Raw genomic sequence first — 21,103 nt, 5'->3', positions numbered from 1 at the left:
AAATTTGAAACAGAAACGCCCTATACCAGGGATATCTTTTGTCTATGCTAGCTAGATAACTTGCCTGATGCAATTCAGATTCTACCGGCTCGCGTTGCTGCATGGCTTCAAGGTGCTGATGCCATGAGCCAGTGATCGCTCTTTGGGTGTTCGGTACCTCTCATGCCAGCAGCTCTTCTTTCATCACCTGATGTCTGCCTTCAGCTTGTCAAAGTAGCCTCTGTAAACACAATTCAGCCATCAACCAACAACTAATTCAAAGTCAAATATAAATTATTTATTTTATTTGTGAAATAAATAACACCATAGTACCCTTTTTGAGAAATTTTCAATATAAAATAACTAATTAAAAACTTTTTTGTGCTTTTAAATTGTTATTTTATATTAAAACATCTCAAAAAGGGTACTAAAAACTCTTTTGTGCTTTTAAATTGTTATTTTATATTAAAACATCTTAAAAAGGGTACTAAAAACTCTTTTGTGCTTTTAAATTGTTATTTTATATTAAAACATCTCAAAAAGGGTACTATGGTGTTATTTTACAATATAAGAATTAAGTAACCCTGAATATATACGTTTTAAGAAAATAAATTATTTTACCATCAGTTAATATTGCAAGCTTTAGCAGAGTAGGGCGCAATGCAGATCATCTGAATATTTATCTATTCATCAATGACATGTACACATAAAGGTGAACGCACAACAGATAGATGAAGGAAAATCCCTCCCAAGGTGTTTGTGTGAATATTGCAGACATCCGTCTGTCTGCTGTCTGCATATGTCATTTATTCACTACAAACTTGACCCAATCTGCTCCCAATAGTTTAGGTGCTACTATAAGGAAACAACCCGTTTCCCAATTCAGCCACTTTCCACCCAACAATAACTTTAATTTCTTTAATGGAGAGATATTCGATGGAAGAACATCTACTATCTCCCACACAATATTGTCTGCAAAAATTCATAAGGCATTGATGGTAACACTATCCTTCTCCCCAATATTCTTCTCTCATTGACTCATATTTCTAGGTAACGTTTCTTTAAAACAGTAACAGTGTGTTCCCTGAATTATGTAAATATTCCATTCTTGGACCCATCCGCAAAAACCGCAATCCTGCTGAACCTGATGACTGGAGAGCGATTCATATTTTGTGTTGTTTACAAAGCTTTTTAGAGAATAGTACACAAGTTAATTTTCATCAATGCGAATTCAGTTTCTTCTCTAAGTATCAATCAGGATTTGACCCCAACGATCGGCCATGGACAAACGGCAGGGTACATTCCTTGTGCAGTTCGATTTCAGAAAAGCGTTTGACAATGTCTCACATCCATTTATCTTATATAAACTTAAGCATAAATGTCACTTCTCTGATTCGTGTCACATCCATTTATCTTATATAAACTTGAGCATAAATGTCACTTCTCTTATTAATTTGTTGCCTGGTTCTCATCATACATATTAGGTTGCTTTCAAGCTGTTATTGATGATGTGAGGAATATGTCAACATGGTCTCCAGTGTCACGGGGTGTACCACAGTCCGTCCTGGGGCCATTGTTTTTTTTAATATTCATAAATAATGCACTATTTGTCTTCCAAAACGATTTATTGCACCTCTTCGCAGATGACCTTATTATCATAATCTATTACCACTCGTATATTGACGATATTGCAGATTGCATAGACAGTATGAATACAAACTTATCATCTCTTCTTCTGAAGGACCAGATATGCCATCTATGGATTCACTACATTGATTGTATCACTTCACTACATCCAGATCCCAGCTCGGGCAAGATATTTTTCTTGGGCCACTCCCGTGTTTCGGATGGACACGTTGCAGTCGTTAGGTCATGTTATAGGCCCTGAAATTGATCAGCTGCGACCGGAAAACTGGCACCAGACCTGAGCCAGCCAGGTCACTCGATACTATTATTATTATTATTATACTACATTGTTTCCAAAAGTTATCATATATGCAAAAATTATTACGAAGCAGTATAATTCGCAATTGTTCTTTCAATATCATATCCTGATTTAATTCCTGTATCGGAAGCTCAGTTGTCCAAATCAAAATAACATTTACAATATGTTTGTCAATATATTGTACTATATGGACATGTTATGGTATTACTTACTACTTGGAAGCATCATTCACTTCGTTTTTCAGTTTCAAGCAACATACTCATAAAAGCATGACAATCTATAATTATCGTTCCCCGCAAAAATCTGTGGTTACATTTTTCCATCATTAACACGTGAAAAAGCCCGCAGAATGCACTTCAGAACGGCCAATCAAAAATCGGTTACTGTACCATAAACTTAAAAATAAAAATACAGTAGATTTTAATTTGTTTTTTTGTTAAGACCAGCTGTGTAATGCAGTAGTGGTCTTAAGTCACTCAACATATTGTTGAGAAACAATTAAAAAGGGTATTCGAATAAAAATTTACCAATAATCAATTGGCTGTGCAATACAATTTATTGTATATGTATTCTTTGGAATTAAACTTTGATTCATACTTTGATTTATTAAACTTGTTATTGAGCTTCAATTTCAAATTAAACTTTGAAACTAAACATCGAGTTTTATGTTTTCTCCTCCATCAGTTGCGAGCTATAAGTTATTATTCTAACTCTGTACCTAATACTTGAAAAAATCTTGAATAAATATTTTTCTATAAGATAAGAAAAAGTATATAACTTTTCAATCATTAGAAGGAGCTCAATAACGAAACTAGTTGGATTATTAGCTACGCATATGATTTTTAGCCTGAATACAAATAGATTGAACTTCAACAGAATCTGACAAATTGGAAACAGTGCAACTTGGAAATTCTCACACTAACACACATCATATCGAGGTCGAATAACCTGGTAACGATTTTGTTGGAGTATCATGATCTCTTTTTACGCACAAAATAGTTGAATAGCTATATCAATCAATCCGTTTAACAAAATTAAATTAACTGGGTATGATATCAAAGAGAAAAAAATTATATTCATTTATACATTGACAGATACAATATCACTCTCAACCATGAATGATTGGGAAAGGAACAACAGGCTTAAAGCCCAAAACTGTTCCTTTCCCAAATTTGGATAGAAATTGTCCAAAAATAGGTTATGTTTATTACCAGTACTTAATTATATGAATTAGGAATAATCTTATTATGTTTTTGGAATAATGAACTTACTTGGCCTTGCTATTTTTTGTTTCAGTTTTTTGCATATCAGAGACGACAGTGTTAATTTCGGATTCAATACTCCGTAAGTCCTCTCTCAGTTTGACCAACTCCTTCTCGGCGTCTTTTATCTGTGACTGCAGTTCAGTTCTACTCTTTTGAATCTCGAGTTTTGACCTGATGTTCTTGAAGTAGCCACCTGTTAGGGTGCCCTTCGATGAAACCTATAAAAGACAAGTCGGAATAAAATGAAAATTCAATTAGTCTGAACAGCGCAAAGCACCGATTGATCTTTTTAAATTTGCTAACGTCTTATTTGGTACTTTATAGGATTTTAGTCCAAGTAGTTTCATCCAAATGGTACACGATTTTTTCCTTTCTCTCCCATTTCTGACCCAATTGAGTTTCTTCCAAAATAACAATAGAACGTTCATATATCAGACCGCTAATATTTGTTTTGATTTAAACCGCAAGTTTTGGAGAAAGCAAAACAATTATACAATAGAAAATCAGTTATTATAATAATTTATACACACATAGGAGGATCAATTTCTTAAAAATCGGCCACTGTGTAAATAATTGTATATTCTTGCTGCAGGATAAATTTAAGTATTTTCTTAACCATATTTTCTTAACTAACAGAAAGGCTTCTAATAGATAAAGGCAAGAAATAATATAATTTTATTCCTGTAAAGTCTAAACAACCAGCTATAATAAAAGGAATCCAAATTCCATTGGCAAATATTGTTACCTATATTTGTAGCCCTTATAAATCTACTTTGTGAAAGTAATTAAGGGCTGAAAATTTTGTGAAGTGAACAACTACAAGACTTAACTTATTTCGGACTATGTGTAACCTTATCTAAATTTGGGAAAGGAATAGCACAAGGTTACCTTATTTTTTCTGTCCCTATCTTTTGATGATGTACTTATTGCATGAATCAATAAAGAATATGAGATTCAAAGTCTTTCTGGAATATTTTATTCATTGGATTTCATTTAATGGCTTCTCGAAAAGTCAATGATTAGAAAAACAAACTGAGGTCATTCTGAAGAGATACTGGTGATGTAGTGGAGAAGACTGCATTATTATGTGGGTTATTAGAATACAGTAAATTGTTGAGAATCGCTTTAAAAAAATGTTATATTATTTCTGGTGTTTACCAACAGTTGAATTGAAAGTGTAAAAGTTACGACTAGAACTGGTCTAGTAACTAAGTTATGAATAGTTATAGCCTTGTGTAAGTGTAATTTAATATATTTGTTTGTGTTTGTTTACTACATACTGTTGTATTTTGATTTTTTCATTTTCCTGAAAAGTGATAATTTGCCAGTAGCATTGATAGTCACTATGTAAATAGATGGAAATAAATTAGAAACTGCATTTGTTCAAATGCTAAATAATGAATAATTATTATTAAACCTGTTGTCAATATTTGCAGTAGCAGAAGTCTTCGGGGTAATTTACAGCATTTAATTAGGATTTTCGTTAATAACTATGTAAATAGTTATTCAGAATAATCGATTATTATGTACCGGTGTCATTTTGAAATATGATATATGTAATTTAAAACTGAGAAATTTTAAGGTAATCTATTTTAAATAATGATCATCTTACTGGCAATGAAATATATAGTCTACTTCCAACATGAAACGAACAAAAATGTATACATTAAAAAACATATTTGCATAGTATTGGAAGAAAACCACTTACTTGGTCTCCTTCAACTGTAATGCAATCAAGGTTGTACTTTTTGGACATATCTGTAGCAGTCTCGAGATTACGACAAATCAGAGTCTTTCCAAAAATGTATTTGATTGCTAGTTCGTATTTCGGATCGAATGTCAACCGGCTCACCATTGAAATAGCATTCTGAAAATTCAATCAAAATAATAAGTTTATATAAATATTAATAAATCAAAGCGCATCGTACGCAATGCACACAGTAAAGTATACGAATTTTAGATAATATCAGTACAAATTTTACTGTATTGGAGAAATTTTAATCGGTAATAATAATCGTAAGGATAAGATGCAATGTTTTCATGAATATTGACACAAATAACAAAATCATATTTATAACTGATTTGAATAATAATATAATTATGATTTTTCTTAGGTACAATACGGTGCGTGGATTGGTCAAGTCCGGCCCGTAACTTGGTTTTGAATAAGCCATAATTATTAGTTAAAATTGAATTTGAAAAACCATTTTCATGTTTAATAAGCACTTACTTTTAGTAGTGACAATAGTTTCGACCTGGAGTTGACCATCATCAGACTGAGTTGAACTGTAAACAGGTCGATACAATCGTCACTGCTAGGATAAGTGCTTCTTCCACATCAAAAGTGGTCTTTAAATTGAATGTTAATGTAATAGTGGAATAGAATGTATGTCCATAACAGTTATCAAAATTATCCAGTAGATTTCCAACACTAGTTCATTAAAATATTTTTTATTATGAATAAAAGAAGAGTATTATTATGTTATTGAATTCAGTATTTGGGAAGGTCTCTCCTAGCTTGAATATAGAGGGTGATTCTTAATTATGGTATAACTAGCAGGTAACCCGTGCTTCGCAAGGGTCTATTCTAAAACTTGACGTAATGAAATCCAGAAGAATTGAAAATAGGCCTATAACCATCCTCGGTTAAGCAATAATCTATATGCAAAATTTCAAGTTAATATTCAGTCCAGTAGTTCAGACGTGATGATGCGTCAAACATAATTTCCCTATAAGCTACCGTACAACTTTACACCTGTATACGTGTATAATCCAGTTCTTTAATATAATAATATTTTTTAATTCCGACCATATGATTTGGAGATTTTTTATGAAATCGCATGTACTATTAATGAAGTTTGAACATTAATTATGAAAAATCTAGAAGGAAAATTGAAATTTGGGCTTCCAGGTGCATGAAATTGATATTTTTAGAATCTATGTTCAAAATTTGGAGATCTAAATCATTCCCGTTTTTCCGGTATGCAATCCACAAGTTGACATGTTTTGATGCGAATAAACGAACAAACACAACCCTACTCTCTCTTATTATATAGATAATTTAATACGTGATAGTAGAGGTAAAAATAAGAAAAAAAGTTCTTATAAACATATATCCATAAACGCTTAATTAGCGAGCTATACAGAGTGAAAGTTTTCGCCCGGAATTCAGTTTCTCTGGTGAAATACACCGATGCTGAATTGTTTGAGGACTAGTTTTTGATAAACTTATGCTGGATTCATATGGAAAAATATCTGAAAAATTGAATAAAACTAGTCTGGAAGCTGTAGTGTGGGTAGTTTTTGAGGAAAAAGTTGAAATATGCAAAAAATCCAAGTAGAAAAACACAGACTTTTACGTTTGATGCCCAATAACTTTCTTTAATGACCAGTAAACAAATAATTTTTCGCAATAAAAATTGTAGAAAATTCAATTCTGAAAAGAATTATGTAAGCTGTGTAAACTAAAGTTGAATAAAATGTATTCTTATGTAGTACATTACACCACAAAAATTTGCTGTTTTATGAGGAGAGAACTAATAACTCATAGGTTGTAGCTGATTGCAAATAAAACATGGATTTGAATAACAGCTGTTCCAAAACAGCTGATTTATTTTGTTTTAAATAAGAAAATATTCAAAAGAAATTATCAGCTGAAATTTATTTTGAGAAATATTTTAGCTCACTGTTGAACAAAACAACAAACTGTAAGTTAGGCCTACTGTAAACGCGCTGTGATTTTGTTTAATCTATTAACCAGTTATTTGTAACCATTTTACTTTGCTTTTGTGTTAAGTGTTAACTTTTTAAAAAATGGCAGGTAATTTTAGACATTATTCATACTCCGAATTAGCTGACATGCATTTAATGTATGGAATGGGACACTACTGTAATAGTACTGAAGCAAGACGTTTGTATCAAGAGAACTTTCCTCACCGAGTATGTCCAAGTTCAAGGTTTTTGTCACTATTCATCAACGTCTGTCTGAAACAGGTTCTTTGATATCCAAAGAGCACATATATGCAGACAGACCCCGATCTACTATGACTGTTGAGTTAGAAGAACAAGTTCTTAATGAAATTTATGAACATCCAGAGAAGAGCACGAGAGAATTGTCAGTGCAGTTTAATGTCAATAAATCTATTATTTGAAGGATACTAAAAGACCAACAATTAGATCCATACCACCTCCATAAAGTTCATACTCTATCGCCACGAGACTGTATTCCCCGTGCTGGTAGTTGCCGATGGTTTTTAGAAAAACTTGTTGACCCAAACTTTTTAACAACCGTTTTATTTACCGACGAGGCAAACTTTACAAGAACAGCTATCGTTAACGTCCACAACCAACATATTTGGGCAGATGAGAATCCTCATGCCATCAATCCTAATCCTCCACAACATCAGTTTTCAGTAAACATTTGGGCAGGAATCATAGGAGATCATCTACTTCTGTTCGAGCTTCCTCCCAGGCTTAATGGCATAATCTACTTAAACTTTTTGAGAGAGGAGCTATTATCTTATTTGAAGATGTACCTCTTCAGTTGCGCCAAAACATTTGGATTATGCATGATGGAGCTCCAGCACACTTCAGTGTTGCTGTTCGTGTACACCTGAATCACAGTTTTTTAAATCAATGGATAGGCCGAGGTTGGCCAGTACCATGGCCAGCTAGGTCACCAGACTTAAATCTTTTGGATTTTTATCTTTGGGGACACTTGAAAACCTTGGTATACAATACTCCGATTAAGGATTTTGAACGGAATAGGAATGATAAAGATTCCTGGCGGAATATTTGAACGGGTCCGACAATCGATGAGAAGACGTCTGAACATATGTATTCAGAACAACGGAGGTCACTTTGAACATCATCTTTAGTCTTTTGGTATAAGTATAATGTCATTTAGATATGTTACTTTCATATAAAAATAAAACTTTTCATGAAAAACCGAATATTTTAACAGATAAAATAATACAATTGCACAAAAAGAGAGTTGTGTCAGGCTAATCAGAGTAACTTACATCATCGTCTCCACTATCACTTACTTCAGAATTCGGATATCTTTGCTCTTTAACATGAAGTCTGTTTCTAGGCATGAACGTAACCTCGCCAGGTAAGTTCTGTTTGTTGATCTCTTTCAATATTTGAGTACCAACACTATCAGATTCCACTATGTGGTAGAATAATCTGGAATGAAACAGAAGCAAACATCATTTCATATCCTAAATACCGATAATACCAATTGAGGCAGATGTTTTGATATGACTGTGGACGTCCAGTAAGTTCCAGTTCAAGATAACCGCTCATTAGCACATCTCATTAATTCGAAGAGGGCGTAAAACTGAGAAAACCTTAAATAAACTACATTTCAAATGAAAATCATTCAAAATTATGGACTCGATTTTGAAAAAGTATTTCTTGGAGAAAAACAATAATGAACTGAAATGATACAATGGTATCTCTATACCTAAGGAAAGAGATTAGGTTTCATTTTCCTCAAATCAGTTAATCAATTATAAGGAATCTACAAACTGTCGGTAGAAACGCTGAACATTGGGATTGAGACAATACTTTGAATCTTCATCTTTCACATAATACTTCAGTTGTAGGCCTACTTGAATAAATTCAGAAAAGAGTAAATGTGTGAAAAGGAGTGAAAATGAACTAGTATTTGAGGATCATTGTTTGCTCCTTTGATAGCAGTCTTGAATCAGAAAATTATTGATTGAAAAGTGATAGAATAAGTGAAAAAGATAATAACCTCATTCCCGCGGTCACTTCAACAGCAGTGTGGATGCTGGTCTCGCATTCGAAGTTCTCAATGACTTGGCCGTAGTACGAATCGGCCAAAGCTGCAAAAGAGCCGCCTCTCTGTCGAAACGTTTCCAATACCTTCTTCACGCTGTCCCTCCCATTCAAGATCGGCTGAAACACAAGCTAAAATATAATCAACACACATATTTATTTTCCCTCCCATTGCCTAAAAGTGGTTAAAAAGAATTTATGCTGTTCCTCAAATTCAAGATCAGTTGAGGCACAAGCAAACAATATTCAAACAATTCACAAACGTATTTCTCCTTTCATTGTCAAAAAGTGGTAACAAAGAATTCACGCTGTCCCTCAAATTCATGAACGGCTGAAACACAAGCAAACAATTCAATCAATTCACAAATTTATTTGTCCTTCTATTGCCAAAAAGTGGTAACAAAGAATTCACGCTGTCCCTCAAATTCAAGATCAGCTGAAACACAAGCCAACAATTCAATTAATTCACACATTTATTTGCCCTTTCATTGCCAAAAAAAGGTAACAAAGAATGCACGCTGTCCCTCACATTCATGCATGGCTAAAACACAAGCAAACAATTCAATCAATTCACAAATTTATTTCTCCTATCCTTGCCAAAAAAAGGGTTACAAAGAATTGAATATAGCTGCTAAAGTAAAAGTGACATTCATGAGTAATTATTTATTGTTCAACTAAGTAGGTGCTTTACATGATTGCTGCTGCAAAAAGTTTAATTGTTACTTCATTTATTGATAATTAATTTTTCCAATGTACTCTACAAATTTTATTCATTTTCAATACAACAATATTTCACAATTAACATGTATACACAATCAACAACATACATTAAAACGAGAATATCTCACAGTGTTGTGCTCACTGTGACCTTAGTGTCCGGTTTCCCAATGTCTCCCATTAGGGAACTTTGGACTATATACTGCGAGGTGGAACCACCCTCGGGTCTCCCTCCCTACCATTCAAAGCCATACGCTGATAATAATAATAATCTCACAGTGTAATCATATATCCTAGATAGGAGTCTAAAACTTTCATAAATGATAATGCTACTCTGAGAAACAGATTACCTTTCCAGCCATACTACGCAATGCTTGGTCTGCTTTCGCCAGGTCTTCCTTCAGAAGTGATAGCGACTGTTGAAGTTGGTTTTCTTTCCTCCATAACTCACTGTTCAAAAAAAGGAAGCAATTAATAGACAGATTGAAGATGATCTATTATTATTTTTATCTCAAGAAAATAATGAATTGCTTTCAATAATAGAGAAAATTGGTTGAAATGAATTAGAAATATAGATGAACAATGAACATTTGTATTGTTGAATTCATAACGTACATTATAGCTGGAACTAGTTATTCACTCAATCGATAAACAACAAAACAATTCTAGCTCTAAAATTTTAATTTCTGAAGGATAGTAAATTAAACTTTGATGAAGAACGAAGAATCAGCATCTTGAATAACAGGTCGAAAAGTAGCATTTGAATCTTTATTTGTATTACAAAAAAGAGCTATTAGAACAATTTGTAATGTGCCTCCTTCAACTCATTGTAAACTGTTGTTCATTAGATTGGAAGTCATGAGCTTACCTTGTATTTTTTATGTTTAAGTGTCTGCTTTTTGTAAAGACAAATCTAGATTATTCTCAACTCATGACAACATTCATTCTTATAACACAAGGAGTAAATCGAATCTAAGGAATGAGTACTGTTCTTACAAATCCAGCCATATGAGTTTTAAGGTCTTTTCAATAAATTTTTATAACCATTTACCACCAAATGTTCGAGGTTTGACGCTCAGGGAATTTAAACTAAGAATTGCGATTTTTTTTATAAAAAATTGTTTTTATAGTGTAGATGAATATTTCAATGTTAACATGGAGTCTATCTAGATTTTTAGGTAATTGGCTATTGTTGTATGATCTCTAATATAGTTTTTAATATTGACGTGGCCGATACAAATATTGTAAAGTGTTTGTCTGTGGCAATGATTTGATTTTAACATATTCACACTTACTTTCGATCACTTTGATTTGAGTCCTTCTTTTTCTTGTGCTCGTAATACTGCTTGTTATATTCGTCTATAGCGTGTCTTTGTCTTTCCAATTCAGCAGTTTGTTCCTGAAATAATGACACAGAATTGCAGAAACAAATGTATGCTATACGTTTTAAATAGATTCACATAAAGTTCTGTAGTAACTTGTGTACGTATAAAGTAATGACTCATATCCGCTGAATATGTAAATTACAAGTTCACAATGCTTTCATTCACACTTAATCAAGTACTGTGATTAGTGATGTAAAATTCTCAGGAATTTAAGATCGAGGAAATATTCCCAGGGAATTTAAGGGAAATATTCCCGAAAATCATGAATTCCCGGGAATTTATGGGAACTTGAGGAAATTTATTATTTCTTTCATCTAAAATGACCGAAAAATACGTTTTTTGTTTCACAAGGTCTCAATCACCTGTTATACAAAAGGATTATGTAAGAAATATAAGGATGAATCTTTATAATGGATAATGAATCTTTTAGGATGGATCAGCTTATAAATTGTAATAAGTTCAAAGAGAACAAACAGTATTTCAAGTTCATAGACTGATGATTTACAGGTATCAGCTGGTGTCAATCAAACGCTACAATCCCCCAGCAAAACGAGCAAAAATTATTGTTAAGTAAAAATGTAGCCAAGTAGAGAGAAGTTCTATACATTCAAATAGAAGGAGTCTAATGAATATACCCGAATATAACATTTTGCACTGTCATGATTTTATTATTGACGAATGTTCAATTCAGTCCTCTAAATCTGATATTGTTTGCTAAGTAGACGTACCTCAATTTTCTTTTCCAACTGGATTTGTTTTTCACCGTCGCGTTTCAAGTCACCAGCCAATTTTTCTTTGTGATCAGTCTTGTCCTTGATTTGCTTATTTAGAGATCTGAAAAAAATAATGACATACGTTAAACCATCAACATGGAATAAACATGTTAAACATGGAATTGGACGATGACTTCTCAATTGTAATTTCCAAATAAACAGATGCATTGATTTTTATTCTAGCTCATCGAGGTTGTATCCAGCTCATCTAGGTTAAATGCCTTATTAGTATTGGAAGAAAGAATAATGAAACCGTCATTTGGAATCGAAAAATATATATTTGTCAGATGGAAAGTTATGATGAATGGAATTTCATTATTATACAGAGATTATAGAAGACCTCTAGAACTCACGGTTTCAAGAAATAATAATCAACATCAGAGTTGCGTGTAATTTTTTGTTATATACATTTTTAAAAATGTAGGTTGTCATAATAATTTTCAATTTTCACACGTAACAAGAAATCTAAGTGATTGTAAATTAGTTCCAATTGGAATATTTTTTATTGTTATTGTTGGCAAAATAAATCTTTGAAATAGTTTGGAATTGAGAGATTGATTGCGGCAGCAGTCAAATCTATTCAATAAAAAACAAGCGCTAGGTAATACAATTGAAAGTTGACGGCTTGTTACCCCGTACAGTAGCCTACTACTGTTCAATCATGTGCATTCAAAACTTATCATCTTCAAAATGTTTTGTTAACGTCAACATACTTCAATTCTTTCTGAATCCATTGATCCCTGTCATCCTTAGAAGTGAACTGGCTTCCTCTTCCTTGCTTGGCATACAACTCCTTACGCTTTTGTTCCTTCAATGCAAGTCTGAAAAGCAAAATAATTTTACATTTAGGAGAAAAACACTGAGCTTATCAAATAAATTACAAATGTAACATGGATTTTATTTATTGTTATAATTATTTATTTACATTGTGTACGATCATAAGACTTGCGGAAAGAAACAACATTCTAAAGCCCAAAACTATTCCTATTCCGAATGTTCAAAAAGATATTGAAATTTAAGAAATTTTTTCCCACGAACTAAAAAAAGTTATTATTATCAATTACTGAAAATCATCGGAATTAGGCCTAATGTTGGTTGAGGTTGAAATGCAAATTTTATAGCGCAACTCACAAAGGAAAAATATGATAGAGTGTTTGATACTTTGATGAATACAGAAGGCAATAACACCAGAATAACAGTAATTGAGTGTAATATTTTGTAATTAAATTAATAGAATTTTTAAATTAATTCTTAACCTTCCGGCAGTCGCGCTGTTGTAAAAAGTACAACAGTGTCAGTTTTTTTGCTGCACAAAACTATTGAATGGGGTGGTGTTAGTGAATTAGTCACCTATGCATTCCAAAACTTTCCCCCATCACTCCACTGAGTTGCAGTATCAACCGAGCAATGGTTCAGTGCCATTTAGGTGCCATTTAGTCGCGACAGTGCATAAGTCGCACAGAATTGATGGCTTTGCTTGATGTACCTTATTGGGCTATGAAATGATAATCATCCAAATGTTTATAGGCGTAAAATAATCCAAGAAGATGGAAAAAGTAATTATACAATAATTAATTAATATGTTTTGACAGTAAACAGATTACATAACACTTGGAAAATTGGATGTTGTACAAAATATAACACGCGACTGCTCGTGTGATTGAGTTGGGCGCGACTACCGGAAGGTTAACCATGGAAACATAAACTATTTTTTGGCATAAGTTATTCTTTATCAAAATTTTGGAGAAGAATACTTTTGGGCCAAGCCTGTTGTTCTATTCCAATTATATCTATATGATCTGATGATCTGTAATTGTATTCACAAATAACGAAAAAAAATAATTATATTTATCTAGAACCAATAATATAAAGCAATTCACTAACAAATCTTAGTCATAAATATAGTTGAATATGATTTGGCCTAGATAAAATATAGTAGATATAATATAAAGTTTAACGAAAAAACTAAAACAAAATAATGGCAACCAGAAAAATAGGAAATTATGAGTAAAATAAGAGTTGATCCTTACTCTCGTGTGCATTCTTCCTCTTTCTTCTTTTGAGCTTCATACTTCGGTTTCAGTTCTTCAAGTTCAGCTTCTTTTTGAGCAATTGTTTCTTTCAACTTTTTCAACTCTTTTTCAGCTCTATCCTGTTGAGAGAAAGTCGAAAAGAGAATGATATAACATTACTTGAAACGCAGAGAGGAATGATTTCAGAGAATGTGAAAGTGACAACTGATTAAGTAAATGCAATCAAGCTGTCTGGAAGATGAATTATTGAACGAGCGTTAGCGAGTTCTCACTTTTGACTTACTGAAAGCCAAAGTCGTTGTCCGTCTTCTATAATAACTTTAGAAAGAATTGATCAATCAGTTTCAAGTTTTGAAAACATATTCTTCGAACCTTTTAACAGGACACGTTTGTTTGACAACAAAATTGACTGACTCCTTCGTCCTTTTTCAGGATATAACAGATAACATTGAAAGTGCATAAGAAAAAAAATTGTTGTGATTTAAAGACCGTAAAGAGATATAGACCCACAATGCCTATGCCTTCCCAATGATAGCTCTTACTTGAAATTGGAGGCCGCCATTGGGGTATTTTAGCACATGATATTATATCTATATATTTGTAATATTATAGATTACAAAGGCATTGGTATGTAATAGTCTTAAAGGTTGCCCCCTCAATGGCCGATTTCAATTCCAAGCTTAGACCAGTTATAGAATAGACACGCTGGGAAGTCTAGCCTCTGAAGCCAACATCTACTGCCATATCGTGACGTCAGCATCGGATAAAAAACTTTTCTGCAGAGTTTGTTTACATTGTTTTCCATAGCTGATTGTGTCTATTTCAGATGGAAGTAAATTATTATTCATGAAAATGGTAAACTCCCGCTGAAATAGAAATAGAAAACAATGTAAACAAAATCTGTAGAAAAGGGTTACTGATACGGGTTGGGTTATCAATGTGCGGTATTCGTTATTCAATTTCTCTGGGAACTCTGTATTGAAATAATGTATCACATGTCCAACTTCTCATTAAAAAAGAAAAAGGAATTTGAATTCATATGAGGGACAAACATGCTGAAGCGACAGAGTAATTTTTCATTTCAAATAGGATGCCCAATGAAACCTTCTGTCAAATTATACTTGTAAAAAAATATTTAGCTGTTTCCATAATTTTCACCAACTCTGTATAATTAAAAGTTGCGGGTTTCAAAGATTACAATACAACAGTTCTTGAGCGAGTTTTCCAACCCAGGGGTCACTATTATCGATAGCAACAATAAATGTATACTCAAATTTTATAAAAAAATCAAATAAATGAATATGAGTTTAGTGAAACGCAAGATAAAAAATGATTTTAGTGGAAAAAATTATTAAAAAAGAGTTTCATCAACTTTTAAACTCACCTTTGACTTATCATCGCCTTGCACTTCATCTGATAGATCTTTAATTGTGAGCTCCAGTTTAGCTTTATCTTTGAGCAATTGCTGCTGTTCCAAATTCAAAGTTTCCTTTTCCTCTTTGGCCATTTGCACTTCCTTTCTGGCATCCTTCAGCTTCTTTGCTGCACTTTTCGCTGCTTCTTGGGCCGCTTTTAGTTCACTTGTCAGCTTCTTTTGGTCCTCGTCGTAATTGTTCAATTTATCTTCCAGCTATTAAAAATAATCAAAGTAAGAATGCATGATGGCGCAGATACATTCAATTGACAAATATTACAAGAACATACAATTGACAGAATATTTATAAGCAGATAAGTTGTACGGTATCGGTATTATAGAAATTATAAGATAACGTAGAGAAATATACCGTTGAAAGACATTTAGTTAAAAGTTTTGGAACACAAGTTTTGGAAGTTTGGAAACATACAGTTTTGGGCTTATATGCATATTGTTTCTAAACTAATTTAATGTGGATAGATAAATAAGCTATATTATTTACAGATAGATCAAACACATTAAGAGAAGCGGTCGAGCTGATAAGTTCGCCTGCTACTCCCGTTGGAAGGGTGACCACATGAGAAACTAATTCCGCTAACTATAATTTGAAAGTTTAAAAATTGCTTCCCGGTGGTTCGGAACCCACTTGAGAAGTGGTTTCATTAAACTCTCATAATAATCATTATCATCCTTCACATTTGTCATGAACCACAAGGTTCGACATACCCCCAAACATCAGTTCCTTCTTTAAGAGAGAAATAATTTTTTTCCAACTTTAAAAACTAAAAGCTGATCAGACAGTTTTGGCTGACAGACTAAAAACGCTGAGGAGAGGTAGAAGTGGGGCTAGCATTCTAGTCTCCCCTCCAGCCAGCTAGTGGAAAAAGCTTTCCACTTTTCTTCTGAATATTTTCACACACTTTTTCATCGCCTTCCTCCCGAGACAGACCGAGCTGACCCGTGGATGGACATCCCCTGGTTCTCCATTCAGACCATGGCAAGTTAGGATGGACATCAACAGTATAACGGTATCGTTCCACATTCAATTTATTTTTCAATATTGTTTTGATTTCAGAAATTCCAAATTAATTATAAATGAATAATGCTTTTTAAACTGTCATATAACTTGTTTAAATAAAAAAACATAGTTACCTTTCAAAATAGAAATTGATTCTTCTTTCCTTTCATCGTAAACTCTTGTTCCAGCTACCTCACGCAAAAGTTTAAGTCTTTGAGAATCTGGAGCTGTGGCCATTTGATTGATCTGAAAATTTACATTACTTTTTTAAAATATTTTTATTTTTGAAATAAAAGGTTAAATTTTTAAATATACTATTGGATTATACAATTATGAATTGTTATATCTCAAAGTTGTAGTATGAATCTTCTACCTACGATAATTAAAAAATCAATAATGAAATGATTTAATTCAATGATTGAAAAATGATTACACGAAAAATAACAATGATGATTATTATGAAAAGTAGTAAGATAACAACTTTAACAAGAATAAGAAGAGGGGTTTCACAATTTATTTGATAAACTATATTGTAGATTATCTGTTAGTTGCCTGGAAGACAATTCCAAGGGAATATTCTTGACTCAATGAATTAACACCTATAAAACTACATCGTTTTTAAAACATACGGTCATTTTGACCGATAAGCTCATATTTAGACTTTTATAGCTTTTCGACTGATTTTGAAGACTTTTTCATGAAATATATCATCAAGGATCAATGTAATCAAGTAATACTGCTAGGTTCCAGGGGTGCACTCATGCTGGAAAGCTGGTTTTCGAAAGCAAATTGTATAATGTACATCCAGGTAGTGGTTATCCATGTCTAATAATAAATAATGATTTTGTATGTATACAAATTATTCAGATTATACTTACATATTATTATCGCTTTTATTATTATCATATATCTAGTAATGAATAAATTAGCGTTCATGTTCTAGATTATTTACAAGTAGGTTGGGTAGCATACTAAATAAGTAGAATATTTATTACACATCAAGACTCCGTGCCTTGAACTGATTGATAATGTGCGATATAGGCGTGTCTATAGTGGAGGGAAAGGTACTATGATTGGCTGCCTTCACACTGAACCAGTTCTGCCACAACAACAGGACAAAAATGTGCATCGGTCAATCTGACCAATGTAGTCCTATAGGTGTTAATCAACTGATTCATCTTCCATCATGAGCAATGAGCAATGAGTTACAATACCAACTCAATGATCCAAGCCAGTGACTCATAAATGAGGGGAAAAATACAAAAGAAATAAAACGGAAATTACATAAAAATTGAGAAAGAATATGAATGATTGTCATAATTTAAAACAAAAAGAATTCAACGACGAGGTATTAGAAGCTTTCGAGAGCAGTTTCAAAACAGCAAAAATACACATACCTTTCCCTGTTTTACAATATAATAGGGATTTGATCTTGAAAATCCAGCAGATTCAAGAAGATTCATAACATCAGTACGTGGAACCATCTTTTTATTCAAGAAGTATTGATCTTTTTTAGCTCCAATCACACGACGAAGTACAATTTCATCCTTTTCAATCTGAAATCATATTCATGAAAGTGTTTTCAATCAAAACCATTCTCATAATATAGCAAGGAGTGTGTAGTTATCAAAGTATCATCTTTAAAGCCATATTTATATTTCTATAGAATTGAAGATCTGATAATAAATTTTGTAGGCAATTGAGCATCAAATTTGTAATCCATATCCAGTTAACGGTAAATACGACAATCAAGTGAATTGTCTCTAGAACTTTTTAGGTAATGAGATGCGATGACTTAGGGTATGTCATTAAATATAAGATTTTAACAGGTCTTTAGCGTAGCCCTCTGCTTAAAAATATTCCAAGAGGAACATACTTCGTTTTTATTACTAAAACATTGATTCAATGATTTTTTCAGCCAGAAAATATATTAAGTACACAGCCATGTCAGCACAATAAGATTAAAATAATACAATCACAATAACAATAAATATATAATATAAAGTAGGCCTAAATAAAGTAATATAGTATATAATATTATACTAAACGGTCGACAAAGGTTAGCACAGCCACCAAAAATTTCCAAAGATAATGGAAGTATCTAAGTGTTTTTCACTTATCTGTATAGTGTTCCTGTTTAAATTAGTATTATAAAACTGTCAAGTAATATATAAATATATACATAACGTGCAATGCAACAGCAGGCTCTGGCATATTATAAGCTATTCGGTTTTCAAAAAAATACGCAATCAACATTTTTTAATGAAACAACCATTCAATTTATCTCTCATGAGAGCAGAAACAGGGTGAAGACACAATGACTTGATAAAAATGTATTGGTAATGATTTTGATACAATATTTAACTTAATACGAGAGCAATAATTGATTATATTCATAAATAACTAGGCCTATGTCTTATCAAGTTGAAATATGTAACTTGCAGCAAACTTACAGGTAGACGACTGTCCGAATTGTCGAAAATAATTTCGACATAGGCAGTGACCACTCGTGGACCTGTACCCTCGTGCAGCAGGGCTTGTCTCTGTTCTGGTCTCAAGTGAGAGAATTCATCACTCAGCACAAATTGGATAGCTGCAAAAATTCAATGAAAATGCACTTCAAGTTCAATTATTAATACAATATACATTGTACATTATATAATACATCACAGCTTATTTTCTAATTGATAAATCATTTTCGATTGAAGGTGGACACCCTTGAAATTTGATCAAATTCTTGAATGAAAGACAGTAATGTAATGAGTGATGTTCAACATAAACTGTTAAATATATTTGAGAGATATAGAATATCCTGGTATTTTCTCTGGTCAATTATCTTTGGAGACATCTATATAGAGGCTGAATCGCAACTGCAAGCTGCAAGAGCTCTTGTTCACTTATAAAGAAGATAAACAGCACTAAGATAAGCTGCGTTTGCGCAGCTCAAAGCAACAAATTATTGATGAAAAATCATAGAAAATATTCGCTTAAATAAATCTTGATACAATTAGAGCTTAACTGATTCAGTAGAATATTGAAAAAATGAAAATTTGGTAAGCAGACAAGAACACTATTAAGTCCAATGAATTATTTCCATTCATCATCTTTCATAATTTTGGGCTTGAACATCTTCATAATATCAAGGGCTTGAGCTTGAACCAATGCATTATTCCTACTGCCCCTTGCGATTACGTATGCCTGAAAATATATTTCACCACTCCAGGGAGTAAAGTAAGAAGAATTTTTCTTCTTTTTTGAAATGCTCCAAAACAATTGGTTGATTTAAAAATACAAAATGTGGAGTGAATTATTTGCATGCTTCATCATCATCTATGTCAGGCTTATTGAAAAGCCTAATCTGTCTATGATCTAAGGTGTGATACATATTTGTCGTGAGATTTCATATTTGGAATCTAAATGATGTACAATGTTTCAAATTAATTGAGAAATTATTATGATTATTTATTATTAGAAGATGTGAAAATTGGGTCAGAATTTAGCGTTGAAATTAATGGAAAAATGGATGTGCAAAAGTTACCTAATCAAAAACCATGTCTTACTTTAGTAGATTTACATGGAGAAATGAATTTAATGCACCTGGAGGATACGACTCACCATAGAAAAAGTTACTCTTTCCAGATCCATTACGCCCCACTGAAAAATAAATATAAAATATTATACACATCACAGTTATCAAAAGTAAAAATAATTCAAAATTGTATTTTTCATCTTTTATTTGTAATACTGTACAAATAATTTGGAAGCTGAATACGTCCGAGACGAATAGAAGACAGCAATAATGAAGGTGAAATTAATTCAGAATAATTTATCAAGCAAATGAAGATTTTCAAGTAGATACGGACTCAGTAGATTTCTAAAACTCGGACATAACTCCTCACTGCTATAGAGAAATTGACAACACTATAAATGCATCAAGCAGAGGAAGCTTTCATACCTAGGCTAAGCTTTTTAATTTTAAAGTAAGAGCTTAAGCTTTTTCCATCTATAAAGCAACATTCACTTCCGTGGAATAAACAACATACTGATACTTTAAAATTCATCAAATAAGTTCGAATTGATGTTATCTTCTAGCAGAGTAATTTATTAATTTTCATTTGTCTATTTTTTTTTTTTTTATTGAAAGTATGATCAGTCGCAAATATTTGATAAAAATCAATAGAATGTTATAGTTTAAGTATGAAATAAATATATGATAAGTAGTATGTTAGTAGTAATTCAGTAGTATGTCGTCGTTAAGGGAGAGAACATAATCTCCAACCACCAACCAGAGATTGGCAGTTTACTAAAATCATCCTCATACACTCACCAACGACATTGTGCCTTCGATCAAAGGGTTCAACGATAGTCTGCTCTCTGTAGCTTTTGAAGCCATGGATGATAACCTGAAATTAATAATAATGATTATTACATGTTTTAAAAGCCACATAGTATGTAGTTACATGACTAGATAAAAGATAAAAACTCCACCTATCTGATAAACAATTTATTGAAAATTACCATTAGGCTAGAATTAATACATTCAAAGAATTTCAAAAACAACCTGCTACCGAGAGTCAAAAAATTAGTATAGCCTACCTAGAGTGGAAATAGCAAGAAATATTGGTTAAGTTTCTTCATTATATCTTTTGGAGGCATTGTGGGACTCCCCACAATATTTACGAAAGATCTCAAGTTTTTAGTTAATACAAGAACAAAAAAAATTAGTATTTGTATTTCATATGAAAACCACTTCACTGTGCTGTAAAGTG

General features: G+C 32.5%; 1 protein-coding gene across 1 annotated transcript; it reads right to left on the bottom strand.

Annotated features, from left to right (window-relative positions):
- Nucleotides 1-64: 64 nt before the first annotated feature.
- Nucleotides 65-20,743, bottom strand: LOC111064097 (structural maintenance of chromosomes protein 3-like; the record flags this gene model as incomplete). Its single annotated transcript, XM_039444415.1, is given in 17 exon segments — nucleotides 65-114; nucleotides 117-220; nucleotides 3,196-3,407; nucleotides 4,898-5,056; nucleotides 8,235-8,376; nucleotides 8,951-9,114; nucleotides 10,062-10,161; nucleotides 11,007-11,110; nucleotides 11,825-11,930; nucleotides 12,583-12,690; nucleotides 13,900-14,021; nucleotides 15,287-15,532; nucleotides 16,461-16,580; nucleotides 17,732-17,890; nucleotides 18,788-18,927; nucleotides 19,950-19,988; nucleotides 20,662-20,743. Coding segments are annotated over 17 exon segments (2,157 nt in total), but the record flags the coding sequence as incomplete, so codon positions are not given.
- Nucleotides 20,744-21,103: the final 360 nt, after the last annotated feature.

This window comes from Nilaparvata lugens, unplaced genomic scaffold (genome assembly GCF_014356525.2).
Source record: "Nilaparvata lugens isolate BPH unplaced genomic scaffold, ASM1435652v1 scaffold4607, whole genome shotgun sequence".
Taxonomy (NCBI): Eukaryota; Metazoa; Arthropoda; class Insecta; order Hemiptera; family Delphacidae; genus Nilaparvata; species Nilaparvata lugens.
The sequence above is the reverse complement of the archived record's forward strand: the minus strand, read 5'-3'. Positions and strand labels throughout refer to the sequence as shown.